This window comes from Archocentrus centrarchus, unplaced genomic scaffold, assembly GCF_007364275.1.
Source record: "Archocentrus centrarchus isolate MPI-CPG fArcCen1 unplaced genomic scaffold, fArcCen1 scaffold_24_ctg1, whole genome shotgun sequence".
Classification (NCBI taxonomy): Eukaryota; Metazoa; Chordata; class Actinopteri; order Cichliformes; family Cichlidae; genus Archocentrus; species Archocentrus centrarchus.
In genome coordinates, this window is record NW_022060254.1 from 1,538,235 (window position 1) to 1,553,036 (window position 14,802).

The 14,802-nt window shown below is 41.5% G+C and overlaps 1 protein-coding gene across 2 annotated transcripts in view; it reads right to left on the bottom strand.

Moving 5' to 3' along the window:
• Positions 1-427: 427 nt before the first annotated feature.
• The window catches only part of rap1gds1 (RAP1, GTP-GDP dissociation stimulator 1), a 53,787-nt gene continuing 39,412 nt past the window's right edge, over positions 428-14,802 (bottom strand). For both annotated transcript variants that reach the window (XM_030723252.1, XM_030723251.1), the window contains 8 exons: positions 13,664-13,807; positions 12,521-12,652; positions 10,816-10,950; positions 8,550-8,675; positions 8,124-8,263; positions 5,522-5,648; positions 4,972-5,100; positions 428-2,835 (listed from right to left, as the gene is read on the bottom strand). In XM_030723252.1, coding sequence (XP_030579112.1) covers positions 2,708-2,835; positions 4,972-5,100; positions 5,522-5,648; positions 8,124-8,263; positions 8,550-8,675; positions 10,816-10,950; positions 12,521-12,652; positions 13,664-13,807 — 1,061 coding nt within the window. In that variant the 3' untranslated portion in view covers positions 428-2,707. The remainder of the gene's footprint in view (positions 2,836-4,971; positions 5,101-5,521; positions 5,649-8,123; positions 8,264-8,549; positions 8,676-10,815; positions 10,951-12,520; positions 12,653-13,663; positions 13,808-14,802) is intronic.

Consider the following 14,802-nt stretch of genomic DNA (forward strand, 5'->3'; position numbering starts at 1 on the left):
CCCCAGCTCCACCGGTCTGCATCTCAAAGTATTCTCAGGCAAAATACTGAACCCTGAGCTGCTGCTGATGTATGCATGTGTGTGTGAGAATGATGAGGGTGTGTGGTTGGGCGAATGATGCTGTAGCAGAAAGTTACTATATAAGCACAAGTCCATTTAAATTGGCTGTTGCTCATCTTTTGGTAAAAATCAACCAAGTGGAAAAAAAGGTTCTCTTACAGTAACCTTTCCATCACAGCAAAAACAAATTCACTCAAGTGAGTAACCAGACTGTACGTGGAGGTTATGTTCACATACATTTGAAAGAATTTATATTTTCATTTAGTTGTTTTTGCGAACCAAATACAAATATTCTCTTTGACTTCACACCAAGACAGATTTGAGTATATGAACGTCATTTTTACAAAAAAATAAAGGAAAGAAGACATCAGTGATCACCAGCTATCATCTTTTAATTATCTGCATTACAATTATCTGAGTTACGGTCCTCCAAAATATACAACTCATACAATGACATTTACAACAAACATTTATGTTTATAGTATTTTACGCAGTTACTAAGGATAGATCTCTACTGGCATGTGTCTTTAGAAGAGCACAACTCTGATAAATAACCATTCATACCTTTAAAAACTAAACAGACCAAAGTGTGGGCCCAGACCAGGAAACAAAGTGGTTAACAAAGTACAGTGTCAGACATGCTCAGATGTGCATGTTAGAAGAAATCCCTTTAACTAGAAGAACCGACTGTTGTACGTAAACAGAAACTGGTTGCGGGTTGGTGTGGAGGTGGGAGGTGTGGGAGCTGTGCTCAGCAGCACAAACAGTGGCTGTTCTGTTTGCATTCAATTAGCTGTTCTCATGAGAATCCAGACTTCGCTCCACGCTGCCTACCCCAAGCTGTACATTCATAACACACACAAACGCAAACTGTAAGAATGGTGACAAACTGCACTCCCTGGTGTTCGTACAGCAGTGACCCCACTGAGAGTTTTGAGGCACTTTTGCGCATTAAAACCAGATTGGGGACCTTGGTGCTGGACTACAGTACTCTGACTGATCTTCCTGTTGGCTGCTCTACAAATATTCCTCTAGCAGTCTGAAAATATTAAATATATCGCATGGATTTTTTAATTCTCTTCACAACAACACAAGCAAAATTAGTTTGAAGAGGTGACTGTAGTGACAAACACTGATTAGGCAGGAGACAATGCACTGATTGGAATGATGCTATGTAGCCAGAATAAAAATGGCTTCTTGTGCAGTCATTGGTTTTGTCTGGTTTGTTTGACCTGTCTTGGTGAGAGTGAATTGTGTTTGTTACGGTTTATTTCTAAACCTTATTTATTGCCCAGAAGAGGCTAGTGAGTTTGTATAATATTCCAATATAAAAATGGCTCTAAAGCTTCCAGGAGTTGGCAATGCAAGACCACAATCCTCAGTATGATAGTCCAGGATAAAGTCTAGGAGGTCCTGCAGAAGATTATATATATCTATTAAGATAATTTATTAACAAAGGCACACATTCAATTTCCTATTTTGGCCTCTTCTTGATTGCACTTGGCTACATTCTCCTGGTATCTTCTCTGTTCTTACATTCGCACTGTATCTGCTTCTTTGCTTGACTCTCTTTCAGCTATGGGCTGAACATCTGTGGAGCTTCGTTGTACAGCTCCTGGATCAGGGTTTGGACAGCAGAATTTTAAAAGCTGAATAAAAACTCTAGATCAAAGTCTTAAAGAACAAGAGCAAAAAAAATGAGTACAAGACTTGAGGTGTCAGCAGGAGGAGGACTGGCTATACTTTGGAGTGTGCAAGCAGTGGAGAGGTAAAATGACCACGGGCGCACCTTCAACAGGACTAAAACATGCACAGTTTCTAGTCAGTTTATACTCTATCTACATGGGACACAACTGGGCACATCATGGCTGTCTGCTTTAAAAAAAAAAAGAGAGAAAGAAAATTCACAACAGGAAAGCTTTTGTGTGTGTGTTCTTTTGTGCACATTTTCTTTGATGGGTTACTGGCGGATGGTGTCACAGCTATGGTCATAAGAGAGTGTCTTCTTCAATCTATTGCATTAGGCTGTCTATGGTGCCTCAGCTCCCATGGAGCAACTTGTACCAGAGATGCATGCACATGTAGAGGAGGGGGATAGGGTTAGACTAATGTATCAGTTAATTAAAAAAATAAAAAGATACCAGCATTTTAATGGTGGCAAATGACCCCAAACTCCAGCTTAAGGGTTGTGTGTGCGTGTGTGTCTGTGTGCACGCGTGTGTGTGGCCTGAATTGAAGCCTGCCTTATGGACCTGCTAACCCACCTAAATAAATTTTATTAATATGGCTTTCAGAGGAGAGTGTTGGTGTCCCGTGGTAGTCTAAAAAACAGAGGACTTTTCACCCTGACAAGTAAAGAATTATGGGTGAATTCTTGTCATTCAAAATAACAATTCAATACTCAGATTTTATGACTTGTATATAAGCACAAAGTATTGCACATCAGTCTAACCCTAGCGGAGGAGGGGAGGGCAGACAGACATGGATAGAGACATGAATGTATATCTGGCTGGCAGTTCACATGACATGGTACCTTGGCACATGACGATGGGGCACAGGGGCGAGCAGTTGTGAGGAGTCACTGGGTAATTAGGTGGTCAGGCAGGCATTCAGGTGGATAGATGTGGGTGGGGTTAGACTCAGTCATTTAGCTCTGGGCTGTTAGTCGCTGCTCTGTGAGCGACGCCTGGTGTGATACCGTCTTGTTTTCGTGAGCCCTCAGCTTGGAGACGATGCTGATAAACGCCAAGCTCTGGACCTCTTTGTGAAGCGGTTCTGAGGAAAGAGGTAAGAAGAGGTCTATAATGCAATAAAGGCATGTCCCAGTAATTATAATTCATCATTGTAATCTCGAAAACATAGAAAACAGCGCTTGCTTCTACTTGGCTTTTTTCCAGACTGTCAAGTTAGCATAAAAGACACAGCAGTTCCTGCAGGAGTTTAACACTAAGAGCCTGCCAAGACCAACCCACACAGCCAAGAGTGTTGTCACTTTAGGATCTCTGCCAAAATATATTTAATATTAACTCAGAAACAATACCACAGCAAAAACCTAAACAATCAGGAAAAAAAACATAATAATAGATGAGAGAACTTTAAACTTTCATCCATTTATCCCAGGGGTGCCCAAACTCAGCACGCGGGCTGCTCCGGCCCCATCCCCGCCCCCTACTTCCGACTTGATGTGTAAAAACAAAACAAAAAAACCAAAAAAAAAAAAACATACAATTTGGCCCTTTAAGTTACTTTTTTGACATTTCACCTTCCCCTCCAGTTAAGAGGGTTAAGTGAAATGTCAAAAAAGTAACTTAAAGGGCCAAATTGTATGTTTTTTTTTACATCAATTCGTGGATCAGAAGAGGGCGGAGCCGGAAGCGGCCCATGGGCCGCAAGTTTGGGCACCCCTGATTTATCCATTAATTTCCTGCCTCTCTCCATGACCCATAACTCATCTTGAAACAGCTCACCTGTTTCAAGGAGACACTAGTCAGATGCCTCAGCCACGCCAACTCGCCCTTTTCGAAATGAAGGAGCAGATGCTCTACTCTGCGCTCCTCCTGAACAACTGTACAAGTCCAGATATGCTTTACAAGAAACTCATCTCTTTAAGCTGCTAATTCTCATCCCAGCCCCTTCACACTGGGCTGTAAACTGCAACAGGGCCACCAACCTGGAGATCTTATACTCCTTAGCAATGCCTAGAAATGCCATTCATTAATGTTATGAGCCAATTTGTGGCAAAGGGCAGCCCTGGTGGAGTCCAACATCCACCAGACCAAGACTGACTTACTGCCAGAAATGCAAACTAAGCTCTCACTACAGTTGTACAGAGACTGATCAGCCAGTAACTACAGGCCTGATATCCCATACATACTCTCCAAGTACCGGTCATCCAGGACACCCCAAGAAATGTAGTCTTACACATTCTCCACTTGGTCCACTTAGTGGATTTAATTGGCCTCAAGAGGGCAAACAGCTGGTCAGATGTTCCACAACGAGGACAAAAACTGCACTCCTCCACTTCAATCTGACGTTCACATAATATGCAGACTTTAGTCTTCAGGACTTTGAAAACCCTTCCAGGAAGGCAGAGGAGAATAAATTCCTTAAAGATAAAGCACATACTCTAGTCCCCCCGCTTGAGAAAGGAGGGCCTGCCAATCCAAATGCACCATCCCTGTATACATCCCTGTATGCAGTGAGTGCAGAGTGCTGCTTTCCCCTTCCTGAGTCATTTACCATTATCTCTGAGGCCAGCTGGAAGCCTGGCTCCATGGCCCCATTTTGCTTTAGCCACTCCTGCAAAAACCTGTTGGTAATTCAGCTGCCTCCAGAGTCCCAAAAACTAACCAAGCTTGTGGGAGCTCATTAATGGCTCTCTTTACCTGCAATGTCCACTGTGTAATCTCAAGATTGCCACTGGGACAGGGCAAAACAACCTCACGGCTGCAGCTCCATGGAACTGACTCAGCAATGGAAGTGTGAAACCTTGCCCATTCAGACGCAGCGTCCCCAGCCAGCCTCTCAGTACTGTCGTATTTCTAGCATAGGAGCTGAAGATTTCCTAGACTGAGGCCTGTGGTGGATGCTCCCATTGCAATCTATCTACTGTTATGTGGATGACAGTAAATCCAGTGGCCGTCAAATGCAGAGACCGTAACACTCCAGTACTGACCATGTACCTGAGATCCAACCACTGCCTTTTTTTCCCCGTTTTTCCGATACAACATGTTTACTTGCTGCCTAATACACTGTATATCCAACACCTTCTGACAAGTTTCACTATATCGAGACAATCACGGTCATTTACTTCAGCTGGTAGTTTTAATGTTGCACAGAGCTCAAACATATGAGTGGATCACAAAAACAAAAAGCAACTAACTCCTTAACATGTGAGCATATTAGCCTCACCTGAGCCCATGACTGCACAGATGAGGACCATGGAGTTATACTTGATCTCTGGCGCACTCCTCTCATCTGACAACAACTTGTGAAGGACGGACACCAGGCCAGCTCCAACCAGGTCCTTTTCAGCTGCAACTGAAGGAGTCGACTTTAGCATCATATTTCTAGACATGTGTAGCTTCAGAGTCAATGTGTGTTATAGATTACTGCAAGCTTTTGTTTATTATAAGTGATAGGTTTCCTGAAATATTAGTGACATATCAAACAAAAAAAAAATTCAATGACTGGAGCGGACCTTCAAATGTCTACTCCTGAAATGTAATGAGTAGATCACCTGCACTTAACTAACTCCATCATCAGAAACTGAACACTACTGTGCATGCTACACCTCCTAGCAGTGACTGGCTTCTAAAATATTTTCTGTGCCACATTGTGTTAACATATATTATAAATACACCTGTAATTAGTTCTTGATTAGGCGTAAGGTGAGCTCAGAGAAAAGCACATTATTAAAAGCCGGTGTGATAAATATGTATGTATCTACCCTTCATCTTACCCAAATCCAGGGCGGCTATGAGACCCAACGCCACCAGCGCTTCATTCTGCATGATCATATGCTCACTGGTTGCCATGGTAACCAGGTGTTTGACTCCTCCTCCCTGGATGACAGTCCTCACTACTTCCTGAAGACAGATTAAAAACAGCAGTTAAAGTGAAAAACAAAAACATTTTGTTGCTGGTACATATGATTTTTCAGGCCAACATGTTACAGTCATGGTAAAAATAAAGCACACCCTCTTCAAATTACAAGGTTTTTTAAGTTTATGTTATAAAAGTGCGACATCATTGCTATAGCAAAGCCATGCGTTTGTGTTCCCTAGTGCGCACCGAGACAATGAGACAAACCTAGGCCTGTCTGAGCGTCAGAGTCCCATGTTAGCCTCTGATGATGATTTAGTACCTAAAAAAAGGGGTCAACTTCCAACAGCATCCAAGAAAGCACAGTGCTGTGCAAAATATGCAAGAAACCTGGAGACAAAAAAAAAACTGGAGGCAGAAATACCATCAAATGCAACCAGGCTACAAAGGAGGAGATACAAGGAGCTGCTGATGGGCGGCTCAAATGTAAATAAATTATTCCACTGAGCATCACTGGAGTGCTCACTCCATATAACAGGAAGTCCAAATGATGGATGGAAATGACTGACTGGGTTACATGGTGGAAAAGCAGGGTATTGATGGAAGTCTGTCATCACTGAAAGTAGCTCATTGGAAAATACTTAATTTATCAGATGCTGTTTCCACATTTTTGCTTAGTTTTTGTGAAGATATAATTACACTAATGTATCAGGTGTAGGGCTGCATAAAACGATTATTTTAGTAATCGAGTATTCTATCGATTATTCCAGCGATTAATCGAGTAATCGGATAAGAAATACTTTTTTTTATTAACAGTTTATCTGCATATTTTAACTTCCGTAATGCAGTTTCTCGCCATGTGAACAAACAGCGGTGAATGGAGCAGCTACAAAGTTCTCTTTTCTTCACCTTAACACTTGCTGATCAGGTGCTTGATGAAGGACCTCCAGCTGTTTCACAGATTTAATGGTGGTTACTAAAAGAAAAAGCTGCTGTTTTGGACGCTGGAAAAACGTTTCCTGTTTCACTACTTGAGCTCACCGTCACAGCTTCGCCTCTTTGCGCTTGCGCAGTTAAAACCGCTGCCTGCTATGAGTGTTTTGAAAAACTAGTGGCTGCGGGAGCCATGGCGCATGTGTGAGTAATGGTGTAATGCTTTGTATTCACAAGCATTCTCGAAAATACGTTTCTACTGCAGGTCTATATTTAGTCACTAATAAGGGATTAAAGTATAAAAAATATTTTGAAGGAGCCCCTCGGTCCTGGGGGGCGGGCCTTCCGGTACCGAACCATCGCTAGTGCTAATGGCCCGCGCTCGCTAGCAAACCAGTTCTGGTAGCTACAGCTGAAGTAAAGACAAAAATAGCAGCTGAAATTCTCAGCGAGCACAACACACACAGACACACAGAGAGCAGTGGAGGCGTGGAAATGCATGTCAGCGACAGTTGCCACCCGTCCCGTAAAGTACGGAACACGGCATGTTACGGAGCCGTATTCCACGGAGTCCCGTAACATACGGGGTTCTGTATTTTACGAGACAGGTGGCAACTCTAGTGATGATCCACTCTGTGTTAAATGAAATCCATCGCAGCGACGGAGAGCTTTTTAGAATGTGTGCTTGTGTATACGTGAGTGATTCACACTCCAGTCCAGTAGGTGGCGGTAATGCAGTTCTATGTTGGTTTGCCAGCCCCCAAAAAACCCACAAAAAAACGCCAGCACTAATGCTGCTAATGCTAGTGAGGAGCACCGCTTACACCGAGACAGCTGAGCGCTGCAGAGTTTAAACGAAGCATCGACACAGTAAATTTGTGTCGATAAATTTTTAGAATCGATTTAATCGAGTTAATCGATGAATCGTTGCAGCCCTAATCAGGTGTCATTCATCTCAGATTGTATTTACATGATTTAAAAACCTGGTAAACTCTTTCCCACTTTTAGAGTTGTCAAATGCCATCTTTATGGGGGACTGAGATTTTTTTTTTTTTTTAATTGTGTCCTGATATGTACTTCCTTTGCACCATGACTGTAAAGAAAACCACTGAAAGTTCTCCTGTCCAAGCTTCATTAAACTCATCAATAAGTGGGGATGAAGCACCAAATATGCAGCAATGCAACCACACCAATGGCAGGGAAGAGATAAACATACTGAAATGTGCATATAAGCAATGCAGCTTTTAAAATATTTAATAACACTATATTTTATATTCTCTCTCGCTTCCATTCATATTATATATATTCACACACACACACTCACTAAAGAAAAAACAAAAAACATGAGGATTATTTGTAAGTTACAAAGTCCAAAGACTGTGAGAATCTGCATTTATGAAGGACACTGTTATCACGTTAAACTCTCTACTTCCACGCCGCCCCTCAACTCTCCCACACCTCACAGTTTGAAAACCTAAAGTATAGATGAGCTTCCATCAGACTGTGCTGCGGATGTCATCAGTCATCTTCTAACACTGTAGGTGTGCATTAACACTTGATTATTACTGTAAAGTGTGGTGTCTGACCTTGGACTTGCTGTGTCGAATGAGGGCAGAGAGAAGCCTGTTGGACTCGCCCATTACTCCTGCGTGATCCTTAGCTTCACACCACTCCACTAGTCTTTCCACCAGTTTCCCGTTGGTTCCCAGGTGGTCTGCAGCTTCAGCTGAGCCAACATACAGTAGGCAAGTAAGACTGCTGTCATCGACTCTGGTGTGTGCCATCTTGAACAGTTGCTATCGTATTTTTGTGTCCTAATGACTCACAATTAAGGCTGGTAAAAATTGCTCCTGCTTATCACAAATTCAAACAGAGCAGAGCAAACTCAAGAAACTGGATAATTGTTAATTAGATGTTCTAGATGTGTTTTCAGAATGAATAAATTCACATGCTGTGCTGTGATTATTATGAACTGGTGTAAAGATAAAGGCAAAGACAGAATCTGCATTTACCTTGTGTATCGATTAACATGCGTAACGTCCCTAGGAGTTTGAACTGGACCGGAGGCATCTCTGACTGCAAAAATTTCAACACCACATCTGCTACACCAGCTGACAGCATCTTGGATTTGTTTACCACTGGAGAGAGGGAAATAAGAGGACACGATCAAACACTGTTCAAACAAAAAAACTTAAAATTGTTTAAAATTGACAAAGTAAATGAACAAATTAATATTTTTTATTTGTATCTGTTAGATTCAGTCTTTTGTAGTTTGTCAGGTCTAAATCAATTTTTCCAGACTTCGGAAAGAAATTCCTGATGGAGTTTTACCCCTGTCAAAGAAGGCCAAAGAGGTTAAAGGAAAGAGAAATTATTCTGGATGCTTCAGAGCTAAAATTAATGACAAAACATTTATTCATTTACACACAAAACAAACTACCTGCTCCAGCTTTGACTAAAATTATATCTACGCAGTTCACTGTACTGTGTAGAGAATAATCATTAAGTGTAACATACAGTCATGTGAAAAAGAAAGTTTCCAGTTTTCGCAGTCCTGTGAGAAACTTAAGTCCATCCCATGATTCAGTAGCTTGCAGAGCCACCTTTATCAGCAGTAATTAAAATAATGGTTTTCTTTATGACCTCACCAGTTTCTAACCCCATCGTGGAGGAATTTTAGCCTACTCTTCTTTACAATGTTGCTTCAGTTCGTTGAGATTTGAGAGCATTTATTTATGCAAATCTCTTTTCAGGTCCTACCACAACATTTCAGTCTGGTTGAGGTCTGGACTTTGACTGGGTCATTGCAGAACCTTGATTCTCTTCTTTTCAGGGATTCTGTTGTAGATTTGCGGGTGTGCTTGGAATCATGGGCTTTCCTGACTCTATTGAAACCAAGCTTTAGCTGTCAGATAGCCTCACATTTGACTCTACAATGCTCTGGTACACACAGAGGGCTCGTGGTTGACACAATGACTACACAGGGCCCACGTCCCGTGGCTGCAAAACAAACCCGAATCATCAGCCCTGCACCACTGTGCTTGACAGTTGGTATGAGGTGTTTATACTGATATTCTGTCTTTCGGTTTCTCCACATGTGCCACTGCCCATTATGACCAAACAGCTGCACTGGTCTCATCTGTCCAAAGGACGCTGTTCCTGAAGTCTTGTGGTTTGTTCAGATGCAACTCTGTAAAATAAGCTATGCTGCATGTTCTTTTTAGAGAGCAGAGGCTTTTCTCATGACAGTGCTTCAAAACAAGCCCTACTTCTTCAGTCTTTTTCTAACTGGACTGTCATGAATTTTAGCATTTAGTATGTTAACCAACATGTAGAGTAGTGTCGATTTTCTGCAGTTCCTTTGAGCACTGCACGGACTGACCTTGGAGTGAATCTGCTGGGACATCCACTCCTGAATTGTAGACCAGTCTCAAATGTTTTTCACTTGTGAATAATCTTTTTCACTGCAGAATGGTGAACTTCAAATTGTTTCAAAATGGCCTTATAACCCTTCCCAGATTGATGGGCAACAACAACGGCTTCTCTAGACACTCTAGACCAGGGATCCTCACATCCAGGCCTCGAGGGCTGGTGTCCTGCAGGTTTCAGATGTGTCTCTGCTTCAGCACACCTCAGTCAAATATAGAAGTCATTAGCAGGACTCTGGAGAAATTGGCTGCATACTGAGGAGGTAATTCAGCCATTTGATTCAGGTGTGTTGGATCAGGGACACATCTAAAACCTGCAGGACACCGGCTCTCGAGGCCTGGATGTGAGGATCCCTGCTCTAGACTCTAGACACCAAAATACTGATAAATGAATCAAGGTCATTTGATTAGCAGCACCTGGCTGCTACTGTCCCTCTAAATTCCAATGAAAGCAGTAAGGGAATACTGTATTTAGTTTTTCACGACACACACACACACACACACCCCCATACACAGTTATAAGATATACATGCACACACACACACGCGCGCATCTGTAGTGCATGTGCAGAGCAGCCACTGAACTACTCATGTGCAGGAAAACCAAAAAGGCCACTGATTTCAAAGAGAAGCTGTGGAGACCTATATGCATGCAGCTGATCCTTTAATGAATATAAGCTACAGGTGGAAAAAAATATGGGAGAAAACTGGACTTCCTGTGGAGACACCTATGGAAGGCTTTCTCCAAGTGGACTAAGAACAACTATGCGACTACAGTGTCCACAGCTCTCTTTTTGTCAGCGGTTAGGGAGTAAAACCCCAGGCTAAGTCTGACTAATGTATTGACTCACCAGGTATAGCCAGATTCCGCAGGGCGCTCAGTGCAGCATGCTGAACAGTGACGTTGCCTTCCTCAACATGCCGATCCAGCAGCTCCAGAAGCTTCTGCACAATGCCAGTGTCCACCATGTGGATGCAATTCCCATCTACAAACAGCAGGAACAAAACAAGCTGGGTGCACATCTTCAGATTACCAGGCAAACCAGTAACAGGTGCAACAGTTTCACTTTTCAACTGTGATCCAGATGGGCATCAAGGACCTGTATTAAACTGGCACTAGTTCCAGTCATCGGTACCCGAGCATTGGTACAACCTGACAAAGGGTACTGCCCTGTGTATTTACGTAATATTAATTCTAATTCCAATCTAGCTGAGGTTTTCAAGTTCCTGTCACCTTACAGTGATAAAACTGACAGTCTCAAATGTTGCTGGTGGAGATACAGCTGTTCCAACAGTGTGGGATCACTTTATGTCATATTAAAAAAATACAGGCAGTGCTACCCCCTCAACCTCCTGACAGAATCTTTAGGTGGCACGAATCCCCTGGAAGTACGAGCTGTAGAACACATAATTTCAGGTCTCAGTAGATCTTAACAGGATGCATATGAGCCTTAGTGGCTTTATTCACCATATCAATTCAAAAGCAAACGGCTAAGTAAGAACCAGGGATAAGAAACGCTAAAATCATAATAAATATGAACCACCGAGAATATTGTCACTTTCTGTGATTGACATAATTATGGTAAGAACTAACTCCTCAGAGTTTTTAGCAGATGCATCTATGGCATGAATTTGAACATTCTAGGTGGCACTGTTCTCAATGGCCAGTGAGGCGACCACAATAGTCTGTCAGCCTTTCTAGGCTGAGGGGTAAAAATGCAACCGAATGTGACAAACCAGCAAACTTATGAAAAACAAAGCAAAGAGTATGCACTTTTTTCAACAGCTCTGTTACTATAAGCACAGTGTAGCCATCCTTATAAGCCTGATATAAATACAAGAGACCTCTTGGCCTACGGAGCTCTGCTGTCAAATGTTTTACTAACACAATATGTGACACACTGGAACGGAAAGTAATTTGGCTGTAGGTCAACTATCACTGAGCTGATAACTTACTTTTTCACTGTTTACAACCATCACAAATTTGTGAAATAATAGGAAAGTAAAAAATGTCAAATCTGTCTGCAACATTTTGTAGACCTTAGCAAAATGAACACTCATACTAAGAATAAATAAAGAAGTTAAATAAATGGCAACTTCTCCCTTATTTATTGGCTGATTTTTTTAAAATTTGCTACAACTACTCATTGGGCAAATCTATAGAAAATACTGCAGATGAATTGCTGATTTTTTTTTTCTATAATCACCAATCTAGCATGTATCTTCAAATTTGGCAGTTATGTAAACTTAGTTACGGGCTAAGACAACAGTATATATACACAATATAAAATTAGAACTAATTTTCATTGGTCATAGTTGTTATTTATTTAATTTTAATTAACAAACCTCTTGACCCTGGGTGCACATTACTGTATAATCCCCACATCCTTACTGTGAAGTTGAGCTGAAAAACACTGCCAATGTTTCAAAAGTAGCCATAAGAAATGTCAGTCCATCCATCATCACTAATGATAAAATGCTAACAATACAATCCCTAAATCCAGACAAAGTTTTGACTAATCTTACTCAAACAGCATAAAGTGACACAAAGTTTACCATTGCGGGCAAAGTTAGCGATGGCCAGAGCCCCAGCCAGCTGCAGCTGATGGCTGTGAGATGGTATCCAGGACAGGACCCTCTGGAAGACACTGCCCTTTCCTCCCTCAAACAGCTTCTGCATGGACTCATCTACACAAAAGGAAGGAAGAGAGGTTACACCACAGCAATAAAGATAAAAAGGAAAGCACTATTTCAGTCCAGCTACCAGCACTGACTTATTGTTTGGTTACTAATAAGATGTGGAGAGCGCTGCTTTATTAGAAATGAAAGCAAGAAAAGTTGCATGTGGATGGTCTGTTGAGAGAGCAACACATTTAGGTCTATAATGCAAAAGATTAGGTGATTTTCCTATTTATGGTAATATAAACTACTGTGTATATAGGTAAAATTAATTAAACCAGTCTTGTGTTCCTGTTTGGAGTCTGTGCTGCAAAATAATGCAACAGTTTAAAGAAAGAACTTTTTTTTTTATTACTCGCACAAAAAAAATAGCCTAAATTAGAGGTGAGGGATGTAACCTCAAAATGACATCACAATATTTCAAGGAAATTTATGAGAATGATATTTCTGATATTTCAGGTTTTAAAAAATGATGAAAATCTTATTAGTGATTGCAGCTCATAGGCAGCAGCGCTTATTATTGCAAACAAAATAAAGAACATTTTCCATCCATCCCCTCCTTCCAAATGAGCTACTGTGGCTGTACTCCACCATGTGTTGTTGCCTCAAGTGGTGAAGCAAGTTTGCGGTTTCCACGTTTAACGGGAACAGTTTCCTTGCATATTTGGGAAACATACTTTGCTAGAGGATGTCCAAATAACTCCCTTTTAACTAAATCTTCATCGGAGGCAGAAACATGACTCTGGCATGTCTGGGGTTGTCTCAGTATGTGCATTACAACATTAGGCTCATGCACGGAGGTGCAATAATATAAAAATGTATATATTATTGTGGATTATATGATGCAGCACAGCCTTAGTCTGAATATATAATTGGATAAGTGTATTTTTCAACCCCAGTCATACCATTATGAAGCTGTAAATGAACTTAGCATCTAATGGTTACTGTATTACAATTGTATCAAGGTTTCTGCACAACTCTGACATTCAAACCAACAAGCTGGAGCCCCCATTTATTTACCTCCAAGCAGCAGGAGAACCATGAGGTCAGAGGCAGTCTTCAGTTGGGCGATATCCTCCTCCCGCTCTCCATCCACAGTCTGAGCCACCACGTCCAGCAGACACTCCACCAGGCCTGCCTCCACCAGCTGCAGCTTTATGACATCTGTCAGAGAGAGGGGGGGCAGGCATTCAGAGAGAACCACAGTCAACACTAAAGCTTAAAAAAATCTGCTGCTGCAATGCAGAGGAGCAATGTCATGGCTGGCTTAAAACAGCTCTTCAGGAGCCTACATAACCTACATTACCTGTTGTAATCTTCTGGGTCACACCTGCATTAAAACTTTAGTTTTTAGCATGTCCCAATGGAAGAAGAACACTTAATACTAAGAAGGTGTCAGTGCAGAATCTGAACCTGTGTATACCGCTATTTCACTGCTAATGAAATATGTATCTTGTTTCAAAAACTGGAAGTGTCAATCAAAGCTTAAATATGGGAGAATGATATACAATGTGATGCCATCAGCTGATCATCAAGAGAATGAAGTGAGTATAGAGAGCAAGAAAGCAAGTTAATTTTTTCCTCAATGTGAAACCTGAAGAACATTTGAATGAGTATAATGGTTACTGTTTATTTTGGGGACTATACAAATAAACATTCCTACTTATAGATATGCAGTGCACCAGCTATAAAGAAAACTCTGAAAACTATTCAGGAGTACATAATACATTGGTTTCAAAGGGAGCACAAATGTGTGGAAATGGGTGCCATACTGGCAGTTATCAATACCATGATTAATGCCAACCTGAATGGAATTATCAGAATTAAGGAACTGAGGAAATACACTGAACAAGTGTCACAGGCTCAGCTGGGATTCAACAGCCAAGGAGAAGATTGGCAATTTAAAGGATGCAAACTTGAGACAAAGAACAAAACTTAGGACAAACTCGTAGACTTGGAGAGAAGACTGTGAGTAAACACACTGATGACAGAAAGGCTGCCAGATGCAGCTGAATGTGTAGACACTCTTTTTTTTTTTTGAAAAAATGGCTACCTGAGATACTGACAGCACACCAGACTGGGCCACAGAGGGATAGCAATTTCCTGCCAAGAACACTGAGTGTGACGTTCCTTAACCACAGGGACAAACTGAAAATAAT